Source organism: Anguilla rostrata, chromosome 19, assembly GCF_018555375.3.
Source record: "Anguilla rostrata isolate EN2019 chromosome 19, ASM1855537v3, whole genome shotgun sequence".
NCBI classification, from domain to species: Eukaryota; Metazoa; Chordata; class Actinopteri; order Anguilliformes; family Anguillidae; genus Anguilla; species Anguilla rostrata.
The window spans coordinates 14711736-14733926 of NC_057951.1; the positions used below are offsets into that span (position 1 = coordinate 14711736).

General features: G+C 50.4%; 1 protein-coding gene and 1 long non-coding RNA gene across 4 annotated transcripts; one reads left to right on the forward strand and one right to left on the reverse strand.

The window, feature by feature from the left end:
• Nucleotides 1–502: 502 nt before the first annotated feature.
• slc41a2b (solute carrier family 41 member 2b) lies at nucleotides 503–13281 on the forward strand. Of its 3 annotated transcripts, XM_064319096.1 has the most exons (12): nucleotides 503–773; nucleotides 1729–2427; nucleotides 2681–2788; nucleotides 5790–5861; nucleotides 6233–6377; nucleotides 7521–7667; nucleotides 8156–8303; nucleotides 8486–8565; nucleotides 9044–9175; nucleotides 10888–11150; nucleotides 11189–11227; nucleotides 11352–11817. In XM_064319096.1, the coding sequence occupies exons 2-11, from the start codon at nucleotides 1876–1878 to the stop codon at nucleotides 11207–11209; spliced, it is 1668 nt and encodes a 555-aa protein (XP_064175166.1). In that variant the 5' UTR covers nucleotides 503–773; nucleotides 1729–1875; the 3' UTR covers nucleotides 11210–11227; nucleotides 11352–11817. The 3 variants fall into 3 exon arrangements, with proteins under 3 accessions (XP_064175166.1, XP_064175165.1, XP_064175164.1); XM_064319095.1 differs by having other exon boundaries at nucleotides 11189–11817; XM_064319094.1 differs by lacking the exons at nucleotides 11189–11227; nucleotides 11352–11817 and adding an exon at nucleotides 12281–13281 and having other exon boundaries at nucleotides 508–773; nucleotides 10888–11036.
• Nucleotides 2666–7625, reverse strand: LOC135245816 (uncharacterized). The gene is made up of 3 exons (XR_010327409.1): nucleotides 7492–7625; nucleotides 5159–5271; nucleotides 2666–2783 (listed from the first exon to the last, which is right to left on the reverse strand). It is a non-coding gene; the product is annotated as an uncharacterized LOC135245816 (long non-coding RNA).
• Nucleotides 13282–22191: the final 8910 nt, after the last annotated feature.

The window sequence follows — 22191 nt, forward strand, 5'->3', positions numbered from 1 at the left end:
TCCTGCACTCCAAGCTCTTAAAATGGCACGATGCTGTACATGATGGAGGTATTTTCTATAGTCCGTTTGAAGAAATCTCACTGAGCTGCACGTACACGAGTATGGCAAATCCAGTAAATGTTCAGGGTTTTAAGGTTTAGCACTGAATTACACGAATCTTTTTGTTCTATGTTGCTTAGTGACAATTAACGTCCACAGAAAGTGTCATTATGCTCCAAAATTCTCTCGCGACATAGCTCACAGTTTAAAATAGCCGAGACCAAATAACCTTTAATTACAACACGTCATTATTTTGTATTTTTACCAGTTGAGAGAATGAGAGAACGAGTACATTATGCGTGGGATTTAAGGTCCACTTATTAGGACTGTTATCAAATAGTTCTGTGTAAACTGACAGTAATTAACTTTCTTCTGGTTGCATACGAACTTGAAAAATCCTACCCGGACAGCGGAGTGCATCTTGGTCCCACCCTCTTTTCTAAATTCCACTCCTACAAAATCCTGCAAACCACCCGTCCCGCGGCCCGCATCAGGCAACGGTACCGTTCCTTGCGCACGCGCGATAGCGGCCTGGCATTCTGTATTCGTGTGGCAGTCCTGTAGTCTGTCGCGACAGGCTGTCAAGAACGGAACAGTCCGGCATCGCACCGAAAGCAACCAATACTGCATAAATTGAGGAAATGGTAACCGAGAACTAAATCGCCAAGTCTTTACGTACAGCATTTTTTTTTACAGTCGAAACAAAGGTTGCGTGGTGCTCAAGCTTCATCTCGGTAAGAAATTTCGTTTTCTTTTTAAGTTGTAGCCTTCACTTATTATTCGTTGGGTGATGATAGGATTTCAATCGTAGCTAGATAGTTGTATGTGATTTTTTATTTAATGGGGAACATTGCGGGAGAAGATATACACAATTTTCCTGTGGAATTCTTGCAAATGTGACTTTCTCACCTAGGTTGTCTAGCTCGCGTAATTATTGTGAATCCATGTCGCTGGCTAGCCAGCTCGCCATTAAACATGTAATTGCTAACGCGGCGGTAGCTACCAAGCAGTTTGTCGCAGACGATGCTGAGATTCAGCTCCTTTACGCCTGGTGTTCATACTGTAGTGATGTGGTAGCTATTTCCTTATTAGCTACAGTGAAACCGTTATGAGTAATCTGCATGAACGCTGGTCAGGAAGTTAAGTCATTTAATCTATGAAGCATCCGATGAGCTGGTCAGCTGGCCTGGAGTTTGTTTTCATAAGGTAATTTTGATAATATCCCAGTAAAGCTACGTTAGCTTGTCTAATGTACTCAGATTGCTCAATAAATTCGCCTCGGTACTAAATGTTCTTTGTGTCGTCTGTTCTGTGTTCTCTAATTTTGGCACCATTCCTTTCGTCATCTCCCTCAAAGTTCAACGGAGGTTGTAAGGAGTGCCGTAGACTTTTTGATTTTGCGGGGTTAACTGTTTATTAAATTACGATTACCTCCGCCCCCAACACGTCACCACCACGAGCTCCTCCTCCGGTTAGGCGCTGTCACACGGTGGTTTGACGTCACTCAGTGCAAATATGAAGAGAGAACATATTGGCACAAAATATTTGGTTTTATGGATGACAGGAAGGTCAATGCCGCGTGTGAGTTTGTGTGCGTTTGTGTGTGTGTGTGTTTATGCGTGCGCACGAGTGTGTTTGCACCTGCTGGCAGGACCGCCAGTATGCTAACGATCTGTGTTCCTCTTTCAGGTCCCTGCTGTTCTGGGAGGCTGGTACCGGATCACACGAGCGGCAGGACTAGTCTGATATTCTGGCCCGGGCCGTACCATGCTGGTCCCCTCTCCCTCAGGCCCGGTGTGGGTCAGGAGATGAGAGCGCTGGGCTACGTCCTGCAGTATGAGCGTCCACTCCATAGGGGGCGCCATTGTGAACTCTCTGGGCACTAGCCTGGTGGCGCACATGAGCAGCAGAAGCCTGTCGCTGAAGCCCCTGCAGTCCGGCCGTGTCACCTCCCTCCTGCAGACCATGGTGCCCTCGGGCTACAGCAAGCTCCAGGACGAGCGGCTGGCGCTGGGGGACCTCGGGGGCAAGGCCGACGCCCACCAGAACGGGTTCCGCGCCGAGCCGCCCCACCTGGAGAGCCGGCGGCACTCGGACCGCTGCGGCGCCCGCGCGTCCGTCAGCCTGGCCGACAACGGCGACTGTCGCTACGCGGAGACCGAGGCCCTGCTGACAGAGACCCTGCTCTCCGGGGACGACGACGAAGAGGAGGAGGAGGAGGAGGGGGGTGTGGGGGAGGGGCTCCTGGAGGAAGACGAGGAGCAAGGCTCGGCCGCCCGCAGGATGCCCAAGGAGTCGCCCCTGGCGATGGCGCTGCAGATCCTCCTGCCCTTCCTATTGGCCGGCTTCGGCACGGTTTCAGCCGGCATGGTGCTGGACGTGGTGCAGGTGAGAGACGGGGGGGCGTGGTCACGCATGAGGGATGGGCAGAGGGGGTGTGGTCACTAGCAGACTACAGTTGCCCTATTAACAAAAGGAGAGAAAGGGATTACCTTGCTGGTCAGTTACAGGCAGGGGCATATATGTGAAGGTGCTCATGCTGGGCTGCATCTGGCACTCGTCTCACAACTCAGCTGAAGATGTTTACCTTTCTGTGGCTGTAGTGTGGTGCTCATGCCCTGTGTGTGTGTTATTCTGGCAGCACTGGGAAGCCTTTAAGAACATCACAGAGATCTTCATCCTGGTGCCGGCTCTTCTGGGTCTGAAGGGGAATCTGGAGATGACCCTGGCTTCCCGACTGTCCACTGCGGTAAGAACACACACATTAACAATGCTCACTCTCCACAGCAAACAGCAGGCCACACTCACATGTGGTGCTACCCAATGTCAGCCCCCCCCATGCCCCCCCTTCCCTCTCTGCCCCACCCCCCCTGCCAGGAGTGAGGAAAGAGTAACAGGGTGCTCTTCGCTCTTAGCACAGGGGGGTTATGTAACTGCTGGAGTCTGCGTGTCTGCGGGACTCACTTAGCACAACCTGCTGAAATGGCTGGGTAACACACTCACGCACACACACACACACACACACACACACACACACACACACAGACACTCACACACACAGAGACACACACATACACACACACACTCTCACACACACACACACAGACACACACACACACAGACACTCACACACACTCTCACACACACACACACAGACACTCACACACACACAGACACTCACACACTCACGCACACTCACACAGACACACGCACGCACACGCACACTCACATACACACACGGACATATACACACGCACACACACGGACATATACACACGCACAAACACGCACACATACACACAGACACACACACACACACACACACACACACTCTCACACACACACAGACACTCACACACACACTCACGCACACTCACACACACACACATACGCACATGGACATATACACACACACACACGCACACTCACATACACACACGGACATATACACACGCACAAACACACACGCGCACACATACACACAGACACACATGGACAGACACACACGCACACAAGCACATGTACAGACACACAAACACACACACACTCACACAAGCACATGTACAGACACACAAACACACACATTCGTAGCCTGAAGTCAGCATTTGCGTAAGAGGATAATGAAGGCATGCTGTGATTGGAAACCACAGTGGGCTGATGGGTAATGTAGTACTTGGGGGAACTTTCTCACCCAGACTTGATTTTCCACAGAATGAGTCAGCTCTGGGCTGGCTCAGCTCTGTTATAATCCATCCTCCACTTTTGGTTACGGCAGAATTTCTTCATGCCAAGACATGAGGCAAGTCCTCACAGATCATGTCCTCAGGCACCCACACGCCAGGTAATGTGGACAGGTTCCAGGGCTCAACAGGGAAATTTTGATCCGATGACATCAGTGCGATGTCCTGTTTTCAGGCTGTCCCCGTTTGTAAAGGATTCCCTGTGATGTGTGCGTGCTTCGGCCTGCTGCTGTGCGCCCTGTGCTGCGTCTAGCTGCGCTGCTCATGGCTGCCTCTGGTACGCTGTCGGTTAGCCTGCGCTGTGCCCTCAGTGTGCTGTGCCCTCTGGGTACAGGCTGCGTTCCGTTAGCCTGCGCTGTGCCCTCAGTGTGCTGTGCCCTCTGGGTATGGGCTGCGTTCCGTTAGCCTGCGCTGTGCCCTCAGTGGGCTGTGCCCTCTGGGTACGGGCTGCGTTCGGTTAGCCTGCGCTGTGCCCTCAGTGTGCTGTGCCCTCTGGGTACGGGCTGCGTTCGGTTAGCCTGCGCTGTGCCCTCAGTGGGCTGTGCCCTCTGGGTACGGGCTGCGTTCGGTTAGCCTGCGCTGTGCCCTCAGTGTGCTGTGCCCTCTGGGTAAGGGCTGCGTTCGGTTAGCCTGCGCTGTGCCCTCAGTGTGCTGTGCCTCTCTGGGTATGCGGCTGCGTTCGGTTAGCCTGCGCTGTGCCCTCAGTGTGCTGTGCCCTCTGGGTATGGGCTGCGTTCGGTTAGCCTGCGCTGTGCCCTCAGTGGGCTGTGCCCTCTGGGTATGGGCTGCGTTCGGTTAGCCTGCGCTGTGCCCTCAGTGTGCTGTGCCCTCTGGGTACAGGCTGCGTTCGGTTAGCCTGCGCTGTGCCCTCAGTGTGCTGTGCCCTCTGGGTACGGGCTGCGTTCGGTTAGCCTGCGCTGTGCCCTCAGTGTGCTGTGCCCTCTGGGTACAGGCTGCGTTCGGTTAGCCTGCGCTGTGCCCTCAGTGTGCTGTGCCCTCTGGGTACGGGCTGCGTTCGGTTAGCCTGCGCTGTGCCCTCAGTGTGCTGTGCCCTCTGGGTATGGGCTGCGTTCGGTTAGCCTGCGCTGTGCCCTCAGTGTGCTGTGCCCTCTGGGTACAGGCTGCGTCGGTTAGCCTGCGCTGTGCCCTCAGTGTGCTGTGCCCTCTGGCGCTACGCGGCTCTGCGCCCTCTACCGCGTTAGCCTGCGCTGTGCCTCAGTGTGCTGTGCCTCTGGGTACGGGCTGGGATTCCTGGCTCTGATCGTGAGCTCGTAGCGGAGCTCGTGGAATGTCGCCGTCTGCGCTGGTTCCTCTGGCGCCGCGCCTCTCCCATCAACCGAGCGTTTCAGAAAAACTCTCTTTGTGTTGGAGGGACTGACCTCCTTCACTAAGGGGGAGGGCAGCAGGAGGGGGGCCAGGAGGAGGGGGGGGCTGTTTTCTTCAGCTCTGTGGCATCGTGTGTTCACTTCCTGCTGTGAAACGTCTCAGAAAACTGTGAAGAAAAGAAGCAGCCTTGCGTTAGCAATAACACTGTCCATTACACACTGCTCTCCAACTGCCTCTCCCTCTCCTTTTCCCCCTCTCCCACTCCCCTCCCTGTCTCCCTCTCTCTCCCCCCCGCTCTCCTTTTCTCTCTCTTTCTCTCCCCTCTCTCTTCCCCTCATTTTGTCTGCCCCTAACTCTTTCTTTCTGTCTGCCCCTCCCTCTCTCCCCGTCTCTTTGTCTGTCTAGCCCTCCCTCTCTCCAGTGCTGTGGTGATAGAGTGGGAGAGGAAGAGAGAATTCCCTCACTGTTCCCACGGCTACTGAGCTCCCCCTCCCCTCACACACCCTGTCCTGGGGCAGCTGGGTGGCTCACCCTGTTAAGCCCTCGCAGTCCTGACTGTGCCAGTGCCGTCCGTGGCTGGTCACCCCACAGGGCAAGGCATTATGGGTGGTAGTGTGGTCAGGGGCTAGCATTCTTTTAGCATGACGGACTCTCAGAACCTGCTGATCTCCTTCCCTGCCTCAGGTCAACGTGGGCAAGATGGACTCTCCCATTGAGAAGTGGAACTTGATCATTGGGAACCTGGCGCTGAAGCAGGTAAGGCCCCGCCCCCCTCCGTCACTCGGCCCCGTGTGAGCCTCTTACTGCACATGGTGTGCTGTTAGCATCTGCTGTTAGCATCCGCCATTAGCGTCTGCTGTTAGCATCCACTATTAGCATCTGCTGTTAGCATCCGCCATTAGCATCTGCTGTTACCATCCACTATTAGCGTGTGCTGTTAGCATCTACTATTAGCATCCGCTGTTAGCATCTACTATTAGCATCCGCTGTTAGCATCCGTTGTTAGAATCCCTTCAGCAGTGGAATGGGCTTTAATGAGTGCAGGCAGTGACCGGGGGGACCCCAGGTTTTGTAGGCAGTGACGGGGGGACCCCAGTGACCGGGCCTCTCTCTGCGGGTGACTCCAGGTGCAGGCCACGGTGGTGGGGTTCCTGGCGGCCGTGGCGGCCGTGGTGCTGGGCTGGATCCCGGAGGGAAAGTTCCAGATGAGCCATGCGGTGCTGCTCTGCTCCAGCAGCGTGGCCACAGCCTTCATCGCCTCCCTGCTGCAGGGTAGGGACACACACCACAAACACACACACTCACACACACACATGCAGGGTAGGGACACACACCACAAACACACACACTCACACACACACACACACACACATGCAGGGTAGGGACACACACCACAAACACACACACACACACACACACATGCAGGGTAGGGACACACACCACAAACACACACACACTCACACACGCAGGGTAGAGCCCTCACCCACATGCTCTATATACACATACACCACACACACCCTATATACACTTTACACAGTACATACACACTACCCACTATATACACACTCTACACACAATACACACACACACCCTACACACATACACTATACACACGCACGCACACTCTCTCACACACACGCACTATACACACACAAGCACGCACACTCTCACACACACACACACACACACAAGCACGCACACACACACACGCACACACACACACACACACACACACACACACGCACGCACACACACACACGCACACACACACACGCACACACACACACACGCACGCACACACAAGCACGCACGCACACTCTCTCACACACACACACTATACACACACACGCGCACACACACACACACACACACGCACACACACACACAAGCACGCACACACACGCACGCACACACGCACACACACACAGCGCATTCGTGGAATGCTGGATCAGCAGCTGCTCTCTATCGACACTAACGGCTGTGACACTGCTAGCAGCACGCTGCATTCACACGCCTGTGTCAGCTCTACGCTCACAAGGACACACTGCATTCACACGCCTGTATCAGCTCTACACAAGGACACACTGCATTCACACGCCTGTGTCAGCTCTACACACACAAGGACACACTGCATTCACACGCCTGTATCAGCTCTACGCCCACAAGGACACACTGCGGCGTGTGCTGGCGGTGTGTGGGGACTCTCTTCTGTGTCCTGTCCTGTGGCCTTAGCGTGAGCCCAGTATGGCATGTCATTTTGACCTCTGACCTCTGACCTCTCCTCTTTGCGTGCCGGGACATTCCGTGCTGCATCACATAGCCGCTCGCATGGCGCAAGCACATTTCTGCCTGTCTGAAATGACCCCAGGAAGTGATCGAGTCTGACCTCCTGCTGTACTTCCTGTCTGGCGGCAGGCATCATCATGGTGGGCGTGATCGTCGGCTCCAAGAAGACGGGCATCAACCCTGACAACGTGGCCACGCCCATCGCTGCCAGCTTCGGAGACCTGATCACGCTGGCCATCCTGGCCTGGATCAGCCAGGGCCTGTACGTCTGCCTGGGTAAGAGGGGGGGGGCGGGGAGAGGAGAGGGGGGTGGGGGGTGGGAGAGAGGGATGAATCTCTTCTGCAGCACCACAGCCTGGGTGAATCATTAGCCTTTCTCTCTTGCTCCAATTCCTGCTTTGGTTTGTGCTAAATTACACATCCTGTGGAGCTTCAGCCTGGTTCTGTGTGGAACGATATGCACTGTTTGAATAAGATTATCACTGTTTCTCAGCAGGAGTCATTCTCACTTACTCTGGAAGAGTTATGCTAGTGTGTGCGTGAGTGTGTGTGTCTGTGCTTGTGTGTGCGCGCGCGCGCGTGTGTGTGTGTGTGCGAAGCAGGAAATGAGAGGTGAGTAGAAGTGAGAAAAGCAGATGTGGCACTATCTGAATAGAACATAAAGACAGATGTGGAATGAGAGGCAGACGCATGGGCGGGGCGGGCGGACTGATCTCAGAGTGTAATGAAGGAGAGATTTGGTGACGGAGCGCCTCTCCCCTCAGACTCCCACCCGTACGTCTCCTCTCTGGTCTGCGCCCTCTTCCTGTCCCTCACGCCCGTCTGCATCGTCATCTCCTCCAAACACCCGGCCAGCCGCACACTGCTGTACTCCGGCTGGGAGCCCGTCATCACCGCCATGGTCATCAGCAGGTTAGCCCCGCCCCCAGGGCTGCGGCTACAGCCCCGCCCCCAGGACCGCTGCGCCCAATCACATCTGCAGCCCCGCCCCTGGGACTGCTGCACCCAATCACATCTGCAGTCACGTCACGCCCGCGCCACTCGCTATGCTTTGTAAAACGGGGGGAAATAAACGGTTTTCTCTGCTCCTCCAGCATCGGAGGCCTCATCCTGGACAAGACGGTGTCGGACCCGAACCTGGCGGGCATCGTGGTCTACACCCCCGTCATCAACGGTGAGCAGGGCCTGCAGGCACAGCGAGGCGCTCAGCCTCAGGACCCGAAAACAAAGCAGAGGGGCTGGGCGAGAATCAGAATCGAATACAACAAGCGAACGGTCAAACATACAAAATCAGAGGGCAAACAAACTAGAAGGGCTGAGGCAAAAACAGGAGCTATAGGGTTAAACACAAGATCGAATCGCCAAACAAAAAACCAGTAGGGCTAGATGGGAATCAAACAAAGATAGGGTCACATACGCAAAGTCAAACAAAGCAATCACTATACATAATATACCAAGCACGAGTTCGAGGAGGTAGTCTCCACGGGTAAGAGGCAAATGGCGGCTTTTTCAGACAGAGTAACCGGAGATGGAAACAGCCAATCGGATGACGAACCGAGAAAAGGAAACTCGCGCGACAGAGACTTACGGGTGGTAAGAGCGCAGATGTGTTGTTTGAAGTGGACTTCCTCCATCTCCCTGTCTCTGCTCAGGTATCGGAGGAAACCTGGTGGCCATCCAGGCCAGCCGCATCTCCACACACCTGCACTTCCACAGCGCACCTGGAGAGATCCCCGAGGAGGCCAAGGGCTGCTACTACCCCTGCCGCACCTTCTGTGGCACAGGTAACTGTGACTCCTGCACACCTGTACAGCTTTAACTGCTACAGCTAACTGTGACTGCTGCACACCTGTGCAGCTTTAACTGCTACAGGTAACTGTGACTCCTGCACACCTGTACAGCTTTAACTGCTGCAGGTAACTGTGACTCCTGCACACCTGTACAGCTTTAACTGCTACAGGTAACTGTGACTCCTGCACACCTGTACAGCTTTAACTGCTACAGGTAACTGTGACTCCTGCACACCTGTACAGCTTTAACTGCTACAGGTAACTGTGACTCCTGCACACCTGTACAGCTTTAACTGCTACAGCTAACTGTGACTCCTGCACACCTGTACAGCTTTAACTGCTACAGCTAACTGTGACTCCTGCACACCTGTACAGCTTTAACTGCTACAGGTAACTGTGACTGCTGCACACCTGTACAGCTTTAACTGCTGCAGGTAACTGTGACTCCTGCACACCTGTGCAGCTTTAACTGCTACAGCTAGCTGTGACTCCTGCACACCTGTACAGCTTTAACTGCTACAGCTAGCTGTGACTCCTGCACACCTGTGCAGCTTTAACTGCTACAGCTAACTGTGACTCCTGCACACCTGTACAGCTTTAACTGCTGCAGGTAACTGTGACTCCTGCACACCTGTGCAGCTTTAACTGCTACAGCTAACTGTGACTCCTGCACACCTGTACAGCTTTAACTGCTACAGCTAACTGTGACTGCTGCACACCTGTACAGCTTTAACTGCTACAGCTAACTGTGACTGCTGCACACCTGTACAGCTTTAACTGCTACAGCTAGCTGTGACTCCTGCACACCTGTACAGCTTTAACTGGGGTTTCCCTAAAGACAGAGCTGAATAATCAGAGGTGAATACTTTCAGTGTACAACTGTCTCACAATCCTCCCTTCTGGCCAAATGCCTGGAAAAATTAAAACAAGAATAAAATAACAAAAAATCTGAGTTTCACAGCCATGGAAAATACATTTGAGGCCTGTCCCTGTAACAGGATAGCTGTACTCTGCTATGTGAAGGGGAGAGCCAGCCAGGGGGGGGGAGAGCCAGTGAGAGGGGGGAGGGTTATTGGGCTATAGGGAGAGTGTTTGTTACTCCTGGATCAAATGAGCGGCATCTGTGGGGCTTCGCCACAAACCCTCTGAAAACAAGGTTAAATGTGTGCAAGTCCAGGAGCGCTTTTCTAAAGAAAGGGCAGCACTAACAGTCTCATTACAGTACAGCTAGATACTGAGCTCATAAGCACACATGTGAAGTGAGTCTGTCCTTTATGGCTTTTCCAGCAGGTTCATTTACGAGCTGCATGGGAGAGACTGTGGTTATCAGCAAAGGGAGTGCCTCCTATCTGATATGCATATCCTCTGGGTGCAGCTACCAGAAGAATACACACACGAATGAAAGAAACTTTGGCATGCCAAGATTAATCTATAAAGACGCGATAAATGTGTCCCAAAGTTTGCTTAGTTCATAAATTACATTTTAAAAGTTTTGATATATGTAACTGTTTGTTGGGGACAGGTGCAAGAAAAGATAGGCACATTTAAACAATAAAAAGGTGAGAAGCAGTGTACATAGCATGGATCAGCAGTAGCAGTTCAGTAGCTCAGCCTCACCTTATTCCCAAATGTTCATGTGAAAGTAAACCATGTGACTTGTCCTGTAATATCTGCTACTGATTAGTGATTAAATGCCCCTCGCCCAGGAGCCAATCACCGTTCAGCCCAGGTGCTGCTCCTATTGGTCATCCCGGGTCACCTGATCTTCCTGTACACCATCCACCTTATGAAGAGTGGCCACACCACGCTCACGCCCATCTTCATGGCGGTTTACCTGGCGGCCGCGCTGCTGCAGGTGAGACAGGAAGTGCAGAACACCGCCAGAGCCGCCACTTCCTCAGCCCCACTCCGCCAGATACGTTATTATTCACAGGGCTTTTATTTTATCATCTTTCAGTTTGTCTCTCAGGTGTATAGTGTAATACAGTGTGTGTGTGTGTGTCTCAGGTGTGTAGGTGTATAGTGTAATGTGTGCTTGTCTCTCAGGTGTGCATGTGTATAGTGTAATGCAGTGTGTGTGTGTGTGTGTCTCAGGTGTGTAGGTGTATAATCTGCTTGTGTCTCAGGTGTGTAGTGTAATGCAGTGTGTGTGTGTGCGCGTGTCTCTCAGGTGTGTAGGTGTATAGTGTAATCTGCTTGTGTCTCAGGTGTGTAGTGTAATGCAGTGTGTGTGTGTGCGTGTGTCTCTCAGGTGTGTAGGTGTATAATCTGCTTGTGTCTCAGGTGTGTAGTGTAATGCAGTGTGTGTGTGTGCGCGTGTCTCTCAGGTGTGTAGGTGTATAATGTAATCTGCTTGTGTCTCAGGTGTGTAGTGTAATGCAGTGTGTGTGTGTGTGTGTGTCTCAGGTGTGTAGGTGTATAGTGTAATCTGCTTGTGTCTCAGGTGTGTAGTGTAATGCAGTGTGTGTGTGTGTGTGTCTCAGGTGTGTAGGTGTATAATCTGCTTGTGTCTCAGGTGTGTAGTGTAATGCAGTGTGTGTGTGTGCGTGTGTGTGTGTGTGTCTCTCAGGTGTGTAGGTGTATAGTGTAATCTGCTTGTGTCTCAGGTGTGTAGTGTAATGCAGTGTGTGTGTGTGTGTCTCAGGTGTGTGGTTATAGGTAACTGTGTGCTCAGGTGTGTAGTGGAATGCAGTGTGTGTGTGTCTCAGGTGTGTAGGTGTATAGTGTAATCTGCTCGTGTCTCAGGTGTGTAGTGTAATGCAGTGTGTGTGTGTGTCTCAGGTGTGTAGGTGTATAGTGTAATCTGCTTGTGTCTCAGGTGTGTAGTGTAATGCAGTGTGTGTGTGTGTCTCAGGTGTGTAGGTGTATAGTGTAATCTGCTTGTGTCTCAGGTGTGTAGTGTAATGCAGTGTGTGTGTGTGTGTGTGTCTCTCAGGTGTGTAGGTGTATAGTGTAATCTGCTTGTGTCTCAGGTGTGTAGTGTAATGCAGTGTGTGTGTGTGCGTGTGTCTCAGGTGTGTAGGTGTATAGTGTAATCTGCTTGTGTCTCAGGTGTGTAGTGTAATGCAGTGTGTGTGTGTGTGTGTGTGTGTGTCTCAGGTGCTGACCCTGCTCTCCATAGCAGACTGGATGGTGCACTCCATGTGGCGCAGTGGGAAAGATCCGGACAGTTTCTCCATCCCGTACCTGACGGCGCTGGGGGACCTGCTGGGCACCGCCCTCCTGGCACTCAGCTTCCACTTCCTGTGGGTCATCGGGGACCAGGACAGCGACGTGGGGGACTGAGGCGGGGCGGTCCGCACCCCAAAACCGCACCCCTGCCATTTCCCAGGAGGAAAGGTCCCAGCCAATCAAATGCTACCCTGGAGGTCACATAACTTTAAACATTTACCAATGGTACAGAAGAGGATGGACAGGTGGGAGGGGCTAATACTCACGGGAGGCTTTATTCGGGTTGGCTCCTCTGTGAAATGGACCGTCTTCAGAGCTGCAGGGTACTTGGTCCAGCTGGACGTGGAGATTACTTTTTTTTGTGTTTTTGCTGCGGCTTTCCTCCTATCAGGAAGCACATACATACGCAGCCTGGTACCTTACATTTTTTTATATGGTTGGAATAACAGCTTTGGACACTGTTCACATGAGCCTGTGCAGCCTCTGCGTCTCTGTCTGCAAGTACTTGTTGCTTTAATGGTTTACTGTCAGAACCACGGGGCTCCACCCACTTCACATCAACACTGCGGAGCTCCGCCCCCTCACATCAGCACTGTGGAACGCACCCGCACTCTCATTGGTGCTCCGGGCTCCCAGATTCCACCTGGTGTCAATAGCCAATGGTCAAGCCCTAACCAGTCAAAATGAATGTGTTACTCAAACATTGTTTACATGTACGCTAATCAATATTATTAAAATATATGTGCCTCACAATGTTCACTGGTCAAGGAGGTATAATTGTAAGTTTTCTTTTTTGTCAAAATGTACATTTACCATTCTATGAACACAGTTTATTTACATTCCACTGTTTGTGACAATGGCAACAGCTGTTTGCTTGCCGTCATGCTTTTGTAAATCTAAATAAATGTGTCCACCATTTTGGTACTAAACTCTGAACTTGCGTCTGTGATTGACAGATGAGGGGGTAAGATGGAGGACAGGAGGTGCTGGTATAAGCAGCCACTGCTGCTGTGAGGTTAGCAGCTCTGTTAGCTAGCAGCTCAAGTCGGCCGCGCTCTCTCTCACTGGCAGAAGTTGCCGCTGTTTGATATCAGTCACCTGTGTCTGTCTCTGGATATCACGCAAAGGAAAATGTTCCGTGTAAAATCAACACTGATACTGACACTTTCGCCTCTAATAGCCTAACTTACAACCCCTGCTGGCCTCAAACATATCTGAGTAATAATTAGGTTATGAAGGGAGTTCTGAGGTTAAGAGAACTTCATTACATTTCTTTACTACATACTTTTGCAGTGCTATATGAATTGCAACTGGAAAGCTGCCTTTGTGAGAAGAAGTTAAACTCTGACAGGCTCATTTAAGCTTTGGGGCTTCAGTTTCTGCTGCTAAGGCAAAGGTAAGGCCCAGGTAAGATCAAATACTTCAGGCCCAGGTAAGATCAAATACTTCAGGCACAGGTAAGATCAAATACTTCAAGCATAGGTAAGATCAAATACTTCAGGTACAGGTAAGATCAAATACTTCAAGCATAGGTAAGATCAAATACTTCAGGCACAGGTAAGATCAAATACTTCAGGTACAGGTAAGATCAAATACTTCAAGCACAGGTAAGATCAAATACTTCAAGCACAGGTAAGATCAAATACTTCAGGTACAGGTAAGATCAAATACTTCAAGCATAGGTAAGATCAAATACTTCAGGTACAGGTAAGATCAAATACTTCAAGCACAGGTAAGATCAAATACTTCAAGCACAGGTAAGATCAAATACTTCAGGTACAGGTAAGATCAAATACTTCAAGCATAGGTAAGATCAAATACTTCAGGCACAGGTAAGGCCCAGGTGAGATCAAATACTTCAGGATTTGAAAGCCAAATGAGTTACCCTCAGCAGGGATGCGCAGCTGTGGACACAGAGACTGTCACAGGGATGCGCAGCTGTGGACACAGACTGTCACAGGGATGCGCAGCTGTGGACACAGAGACTGTCACAGGGATGCGCAGCTGTGGACACACAGACTGTCACAGGGATGCGCAGCTGTGGACACAGAGACTGTCACAGGGATGCGCAGCTGTGGACACAGAGACTGTCACAGGGATGCGCAGCTGTGGACACACAGACTGTCACAGGGATGCGCAGCTGTGGACACAGAGACTGTCACAGGGATGCGCAGCTGTGGACACACAGACTGTCACAGGGATGCGCAGCTGTGGACACAGACTGTCACAGGGATGCGCAGCTGTGGACACAGAGACTGTCACAGGGATGCGCAGCTGTGGACACAGAGACTGTCACAGGGCTGCGCAGCTAGAAAGCTCTTTATATGAGTGAAGTACATCCAGGACTGCTGAGAGGGAAAAAAAATTTGCATTCCATGTGGGGAAATGTTCACTTGCATAACGATTTTACACGAAAACGGCCTTGTCACACACTTCCAACATTCCCCAATTTCTCAGCTGTTCAGCTGCAGCTCACTCATTTTATCGTACCGTAAATACAGTATACACTTTCTAATAATTACATGACAGCGCCATAGATATGAGCACATTGGGAACACAGATCTTTAAGAATTCTGAAACATTTGTAGCTCTGATGAAAGTGATTTCTAAATACAAGTTTTTAAAAAATCATATGACCAATTTAGGTTCTTCAGCAAAATAATTTGTCACCATACACTAATTCACTCTTAACATATAAGCAATCAATGCCTGAAAGCTCATTTTCAAACTCTTAACACAGTGGTCTCCAATCCTGGTCCTGGAGAGCTACAGGGTCTCCTGGTTTTGGTTTTCACCTTAAAATCAGCACCCTAGAGTTAACTGTGTAATCAACTGCTCTAATTGATTCATGAAATGCAGAGTCACTTTGAAAACCAGCAGACCCTGTAGCTCTCCAGGACCAGGGGTGGAGACCGCTGCCTTAATGCCAGATGCACAGGGATTCTGTCTTGTGTAATGAAGCTGCTACATTCTTAGAAGGAGATCATAGTCGAATTCAGTCAATGTGCTTTAAACCGTGCAAATACTGTGCAAAACCATTATTTTGTAACCAATATTTTATAACTTGCCTGTAGTTGCTCCTTGCAGCTGCAGAAAGACAAACTGAAGATGAGAGTGCTGAATTCTTTCTCGTCCTCCAGCATGCAGACCAGCCAGCCTTTTCCAATTATCCAATTATCAGCCAATCAAAGAGACCAAAAGTCTTTACTTAGAGCAGAGATAACTTTATATGTTAAAAATAAGTAAATAAATAAATAAATAAATAAATAAAACAAAACCAGGCAGTGGGCCCTATTATAGATAGTCCTGTGTGTTGAAAAACTATATTTTTGTAAGCTAGAAAGATAAAATATCTTTATGGTTAAAATAAAATATCTCTGTGGTTCCTTTAGTTAAACACACTGGCCATGATTCTTAATGCACATATTTCTTCCTGTTGGGATGGTTTGTGTTTGCTTGGTGACTATAGTTGCAGCTTGTGAACATTTCTGGTGGAATGACTGAACAGCTCTTAAGATCAAGATCAAGAGCAACATCAAGAAAAGGAGACAATCATTCAGCTGCTCAAAATGCGTGGAGTATGTCTCCATCTACTGGACAAAAAATACCACTGCACCAAGACAGTCTGATGCTAGACTAGCATTGTGCAAAAGAACACAAGCAGTTTGGTGACTTGTCAATTAGCAGTGAAAAGCAGAAACATTCCCACCTGTTCCTAGCCAATTATCTCTAGGCTTTACAGATTGGAAGCTTCAGTATGAGAAACTCTCCAGTGCTCTTGTGTCACAAGCATTAAGAAAAACATTCTTCAGACAGCCTTTTCCAATTATCAGCCAATCAAAAGGAATGTACGCCTTAACTCACAACACAGATACATTTAGTACAAGCAAAGTAAAAATAATAATTAAAAAACTGGGAAGAGGACATTATTATAAAGTCCTGTGCTTTCACCAACCAGATATTCCTAGGCTAGGAGGGCAGATCAGATAGAATCCTTAACTTATCTCTAATATTCCTTTTGTCAACCAAAATAAATAAATAAATAAATAAATAAATAAATAAATAAATAAAAACTGGCCAAGATATTTAATTCACATATTTTTCTCATGTTGGGAGGGTCTATGTTTGCTTGTAGACTATAGTTGTTGCAGCACGCAGTTTTATATTTTCTTGTTGAGAACATTTCTGATGGAATGTCTGAACAACCACCAGGATTAAGATCAAGAGCAACATCAAGAAAAGGAGGTAGAAGAAATGTGTGGTCTATGTCTCCATCTACTGGACAAAAAATATCACTGCAGCAGAACAGTCAGCCGCCAGACCAGCAATGTGCATTGATCCCCATTATAGTGCGAAAAAACACAAGCAGTTTGGTGATTTGACTATTAGCAGTTAAAAGCATGTCAGCTGTTTCGCATGTGAACAAATAAATCATCCCTTGAGTTTCTATGACTGGTTGCATTTAGAAACATTCCCACCGGTTCCTAGCCAATTATCTCTAGGCTTTACAGATTGGAAGCTTCAGTATGAGAAACAAATTCTCTCCAGTGCTCTTGTGTCACAAGCATTAAGAAAAATGCAATTCAATTATCCAATTATCAGCCAGTCAAAAGGAATGTAAGCCTTAATTGACAATGTGGATAGGTTTATCACAGGCAAATAATTAAAATAATAATAATAATAATAATAATAAACTGGGCAGTGAACATTATTATAAAGTCTTGTGCTTTCAACAACCAGATATTTGCAGTCTAGAAAGATGGAATCAGATAGAATTCATAACTTATATCTACTGCTTCTTTTTGTTGAACACAATCATCAGGATCAAGAGAAACATGAAGAAAAGGAGGTAGAATTGTTGAGGCTCTCAAATTGTGTGGAGTGTGTCTCCCTCTAGTGGACAAAAAGTAACTCTGCAGCAGAACAGTCAGCTGCCAAACCAGCACAACAGGCAATCATAACCATTACAGCTAGAAAATAAGCCCTTCAGTCTTTTTATGAGTAAGAGCAGGGTAGCTGGTGTTTGGCATTTGGGAATCTGGAATTTCGTTATTTTTATTTTTAATTTGAAACTGCATCTGTCTTCTGACCTTACAGATTAGAGGTGTAAATATCGCAGTTTTCTAAAAAGAGGAAAGCCTGTGGCTCTTCTGGACTAACCTGATGCCTGGACTAGTCCCAAACCAGGAGACATTAAGATCTGCCAGTAAATCCGGGGTTAAAGCCCTGTTTCCAGGACAGGTTTTAGCTTCAAAACCGCCACCACAATTTCCCTGTCATCAGTACGAAGCAGAGTTTGCCAGAGACAAAACCAGAGGAGAAGAGGTGGCACACACCACAGAGGCACCAGTTCTACAACAGAGCGGTCTGGGTTCAAGACCCAGCTGGTGATTATGTATTTATAACCTGCTTTCACTGCCTGAGTTTTCAAACCGTTGGTCTCGGTACTGTGTACGATTACGAGATGCTGTAATTGAGTTGTGGTTCAGAGGCCAAGTTTTACTGCTGCATTTAAGCAGATATGTGAGGTCAAATCCCAACCCAACCTAGACTGGTGCCTTTTTTAATAAGCCTTTTCCTACTGGTTTCAGGAGAGGGAAATGTTTATCAGTGATGGAGATCTACCTCTCTGCACTTTTTCCTTGTTTAGAGGCTGAACATCAACCTGAGAGGAGATATTTATAATTACTTATCTTTATCTTTCCAACTGAACGGTGTTGCTCTATTGCCCTCTGCTGGGCATTAATGGAAGGCCACACGGAAGGGGATTGCTTCATCGTAACAGAGCTCACAGCCTCACTATATGAGATTACAGCATAATGCATGCACTGAAGTGTGTTTATTGGGGAGTCAGCTTCACATTTTGTCCTTTAAAAGTATAATTAAGGACAGAAGAGTGTATTAGATCATAAGCCGCTCAATAAAAAAAAGTGAACTGTGTCAACATAAAACCCCAAGGCAGCCCAGAGTGCTGATGAGGTCACACTCACTCCTGGGTTACACACGGGGTCCCTCTAAGATCAGCGCAACCTCCTCACAGGACATGTGAACAGGGGCCCTCACACCAGGCACTTCACTCGAATTTCAGACGATATCAGACACACGCTGATCCTCTTCCTGTCTGGCTGACAGAAAAATAGGCGCCATCTGCTTTGTGATGGTTACTGACATCTGCAGAGTGTGCCGCACTGTTGTGTTACCTTACTGGGCTAGAGCAGTGCATTATGGGTGCAGAGTGTAGGGTGTAGTGAGGTCAGGGGGGGCGGGGGGGTCGTGGTGGGTGTTTGGATGTCTAGACGGGGATTTTAACGTGGAGCACTGAACCCCGGTCACGGTGGGACGCCGTGGGGCCTGTAACCAGCGCCTCCCAGCGCGACCTCCCACACACGCAGACGCCGTCGAGCTGAAATATGCCCCCCGCTGACGTCTCTTTACGATCGCTGCTGGCACAGAGGCGCCTGTGTTTCACCTGAAGGGCCCGGAACAACTCCCCACTCAGGAGTCTCATTGGAAGCACGTTGCTCAGGGGCTGCGATGGGTAGAGCAGCAGCAGGCTGCTGTCTGCAGGCCAGTGATGTCACAGTGACTCTGCATGTGCACCGGCGCTCCATTATGACATCATAATGGTTTAATGTTCCGTTCTGCCCGGGACACGTCAGCAGCACTCTGAGTGTTAACAGCCAGCAGACACACAGCAGGTCGAGCAGAACGCACAGTTTGGCAGAGTCCTGTTTTCTCATTAGATTGTTCACTGGTGCAGATGCCCCCACACTGGGAACAGGCTCAGAAAAACGAGTCAGCGAAATAAACAAACAAAAAGATCCAGTCTGGCGCCAGAACAGGAGGACATAATAAAAACACAAAAAAGCACAGGAACAACTCCTGCACCATGACAGCTTCCTCGGGACAAATAGAGCTTTCTCCTGCGTACACACACGCATGCGACACTCCCACTGACAGAAAATATTACTCAGGGAAGCAGGCGGAGAGGGAATTCCACACAATGCTAACGTAAGGAGCCCACACACACACACACACACACACACACACACACACACACACACACCACACCACACGCACACACGCGCACCCACGCACACGCCACACACGCACACACACACACACACACACGCACACCACGCACAAACACACACACACACACGCACACACACACACACACACACACACACACACACACACACACACACACACACACACACACTCAGGCCCTGGACTACTGGTAAACAGTGAAATTCCTGTGAGATTCCTCCCGGTATAATAGGGGATGGACCAGTCCTCCTGAAGGAATTTCCAGCAGTCTTGTGGCAAAATGACTAAGTGTGGGAAATGGGGTCAGAGGTCATCCTAGCTGCGCTGTGTCATATTTTGGGGAGCAGTGACTGGACATGCAGCCACGCGGCTCATTAAAGTGACCAGACGCTGAATGTGCAGAGGGCCCGGGGGGGGGGGGGGGGCATTAAGAGGATGTAACAGACTCAAGTGTGTCTCAGTGCAGGGAGCTGATCATCTTACACCTTCTGTTCTGCTCACTACACACACGCACACGCGCACGCACGCACACGCACACGCACACACACACGCAGACACAGACACAGACACACACAGACACACACAGACACACACGCACACACGCACACACGCACACAACAGACACACACACACACACACACAGACACACACACACGCACACACACACGCACACACACACGCACTCTCTCTCTCCCCCTCCCTTAGTGGTTACTCAGTCGAGCAGCTTCTGTAGCACAGGGGCATTCTCCTCATTTTCCCCGAGTGAAGATGCCAGTTTTCTGATAAATGGAACAGAATGTGGTTCAGTGAAATGAACACTCTCCACACACAGGGTCTGCAGCAGCTCTGTCCACAGAGTAGCACAGCACTACCCTGCGGTCACTGCCTCAATGTTAAAAACAAAACCTTAAATGTAATCTTTCTTAAATTGTGGTGTATCCCGAACTCTAATGGCCTAAGAGTGCCCCAAAGATAGAAATCACTGCATTCCTGGACAGGCGTACAGAACAGAGAGCAAGCCCTGTCTAGTTATCCTATATCTACATGCACAATCTCTGACTGTAAGACTGCATGAAAGATGTGCTCAGTGGGAAGGGTAGCAGGTCTGTACAACTTCCTGTCACATGACAATTCAGCAATGTGGGCTGCTTTCCAGAGGTGAGGCCTCTCTACTAATCTTGAGCTGAAAACGTACCATTTCTATGGCAACACTGTTGCTGGTTTGGGCACTTTTATTTTGCCCTGGATCTTAATCGAATTATACATTGAAGGGTTGGTGTTGAGTCTGGGGGACGGGCACACTGACCTCAGATCCACTGCCACGGGCATGCAGAGTGCTTCAGAGAGTGGCGCTTGCCCTACGGGTCAGAGACCGGGCAGGAAGCAGGGCGTGGCCCCTTCCTGGGCGCGGCCCTTTCCTGGGCACGGCCCCTTCCTGGGCGCGGCCCTTTTCTGGGCGTGGCCTCTCTGCTGGAGCCGCAGCGCTGCCCGCACCTTAAACACACGGGCACTGCTGCGGGGCGCCTGGTCACCTGGCTATCGCACCCTCCCTCTTCTGGACGTCAGCCTCCCCCTGCCCTCTCTCGGAGGTACAGGCGCTCCCCCTGCCCTCTTACTGGCGCTCCCTCCTGGACGTGCGCCCCTCCCTCTCTCTGGGACGGTACAGGCGCTCCCCTGCCCTCTCTCTGGACGGGTACAGGCGCTCCCCTGCCTCCCTGGACGGTACAGGCGCTCCCCTGCCCTCTCTCTGGGACGGGTACAGGCGCTCCCCCTGCCCTCTCTCTGGGACGGGTACAGGCGCTCCCCCTGCCCTCTCTCTGGGACGGGTACAGGCGCTCCCCCTGCCCTCTCTCTGGGACGGGTACAGGCGCTCCCCCTGCCCTCTCTCTGGGACGGGTACAGGCGTCCCTGCCTCTCTCTGGGACGGTACAGGCTCCCCCTGCCCTCTCTCTGGACGGTACAGGCTCCCCCTCTTCTGGGACGGTACAGGCGCTCCCCTGCCCTCTCTGGACGGTCAGCCTCCCCGCCCCGGGACGGGTACAGGCGCTCCCCCGCCCTCTCTCTGGAGGTACAGGGCTCCCGCCTCCTCGAGGACAGCCTCCCTGCCCTTTTGGGGTAGCGCTCTGGACGTACAGCCTGGTGGCGGTTGTGTTTTAGGAGCTGGTCTTTTTCTGCTTCTGGGCTCAGGGATGCAAACCAGAGTGTAAAAACACATTTTTTACAGCACAGGATTTTGGTGAGGAAATAAAGTATAATGGCATCTGACATTCTCTGAGTGGCTGAGTTGGTTTGGCACCAGGTCTCTCTCTGGCACCAGACACAGACACACGCACACACACACACACACAGACACAGCGGCACACACACAGACACAGAGACACACAAACACAGAGACACACACACACACAGCACACACGAACACGACACACACAACACACAACACCAGACACAAGACCACAGAACACACACAACACAAGACACAAACACACAGAGACACACACACACACACACACAGACACAGAGACACACAAACACAGAGACACACACACACACAGACACACACACACAGACACAGAGACACAAACACACACACACACACACACACACACACACACACACAGACACACACACACACACACACACACACACACACACACACACACACACACACACACACACACACACACACACACACACACACACACATAATCAGGCTTGCACCCCAATAAAGGCCCAGAACACAAGTCTCAGGGTTCAATGAAAGGAAAAACTCAGAAAAGAATACCAAA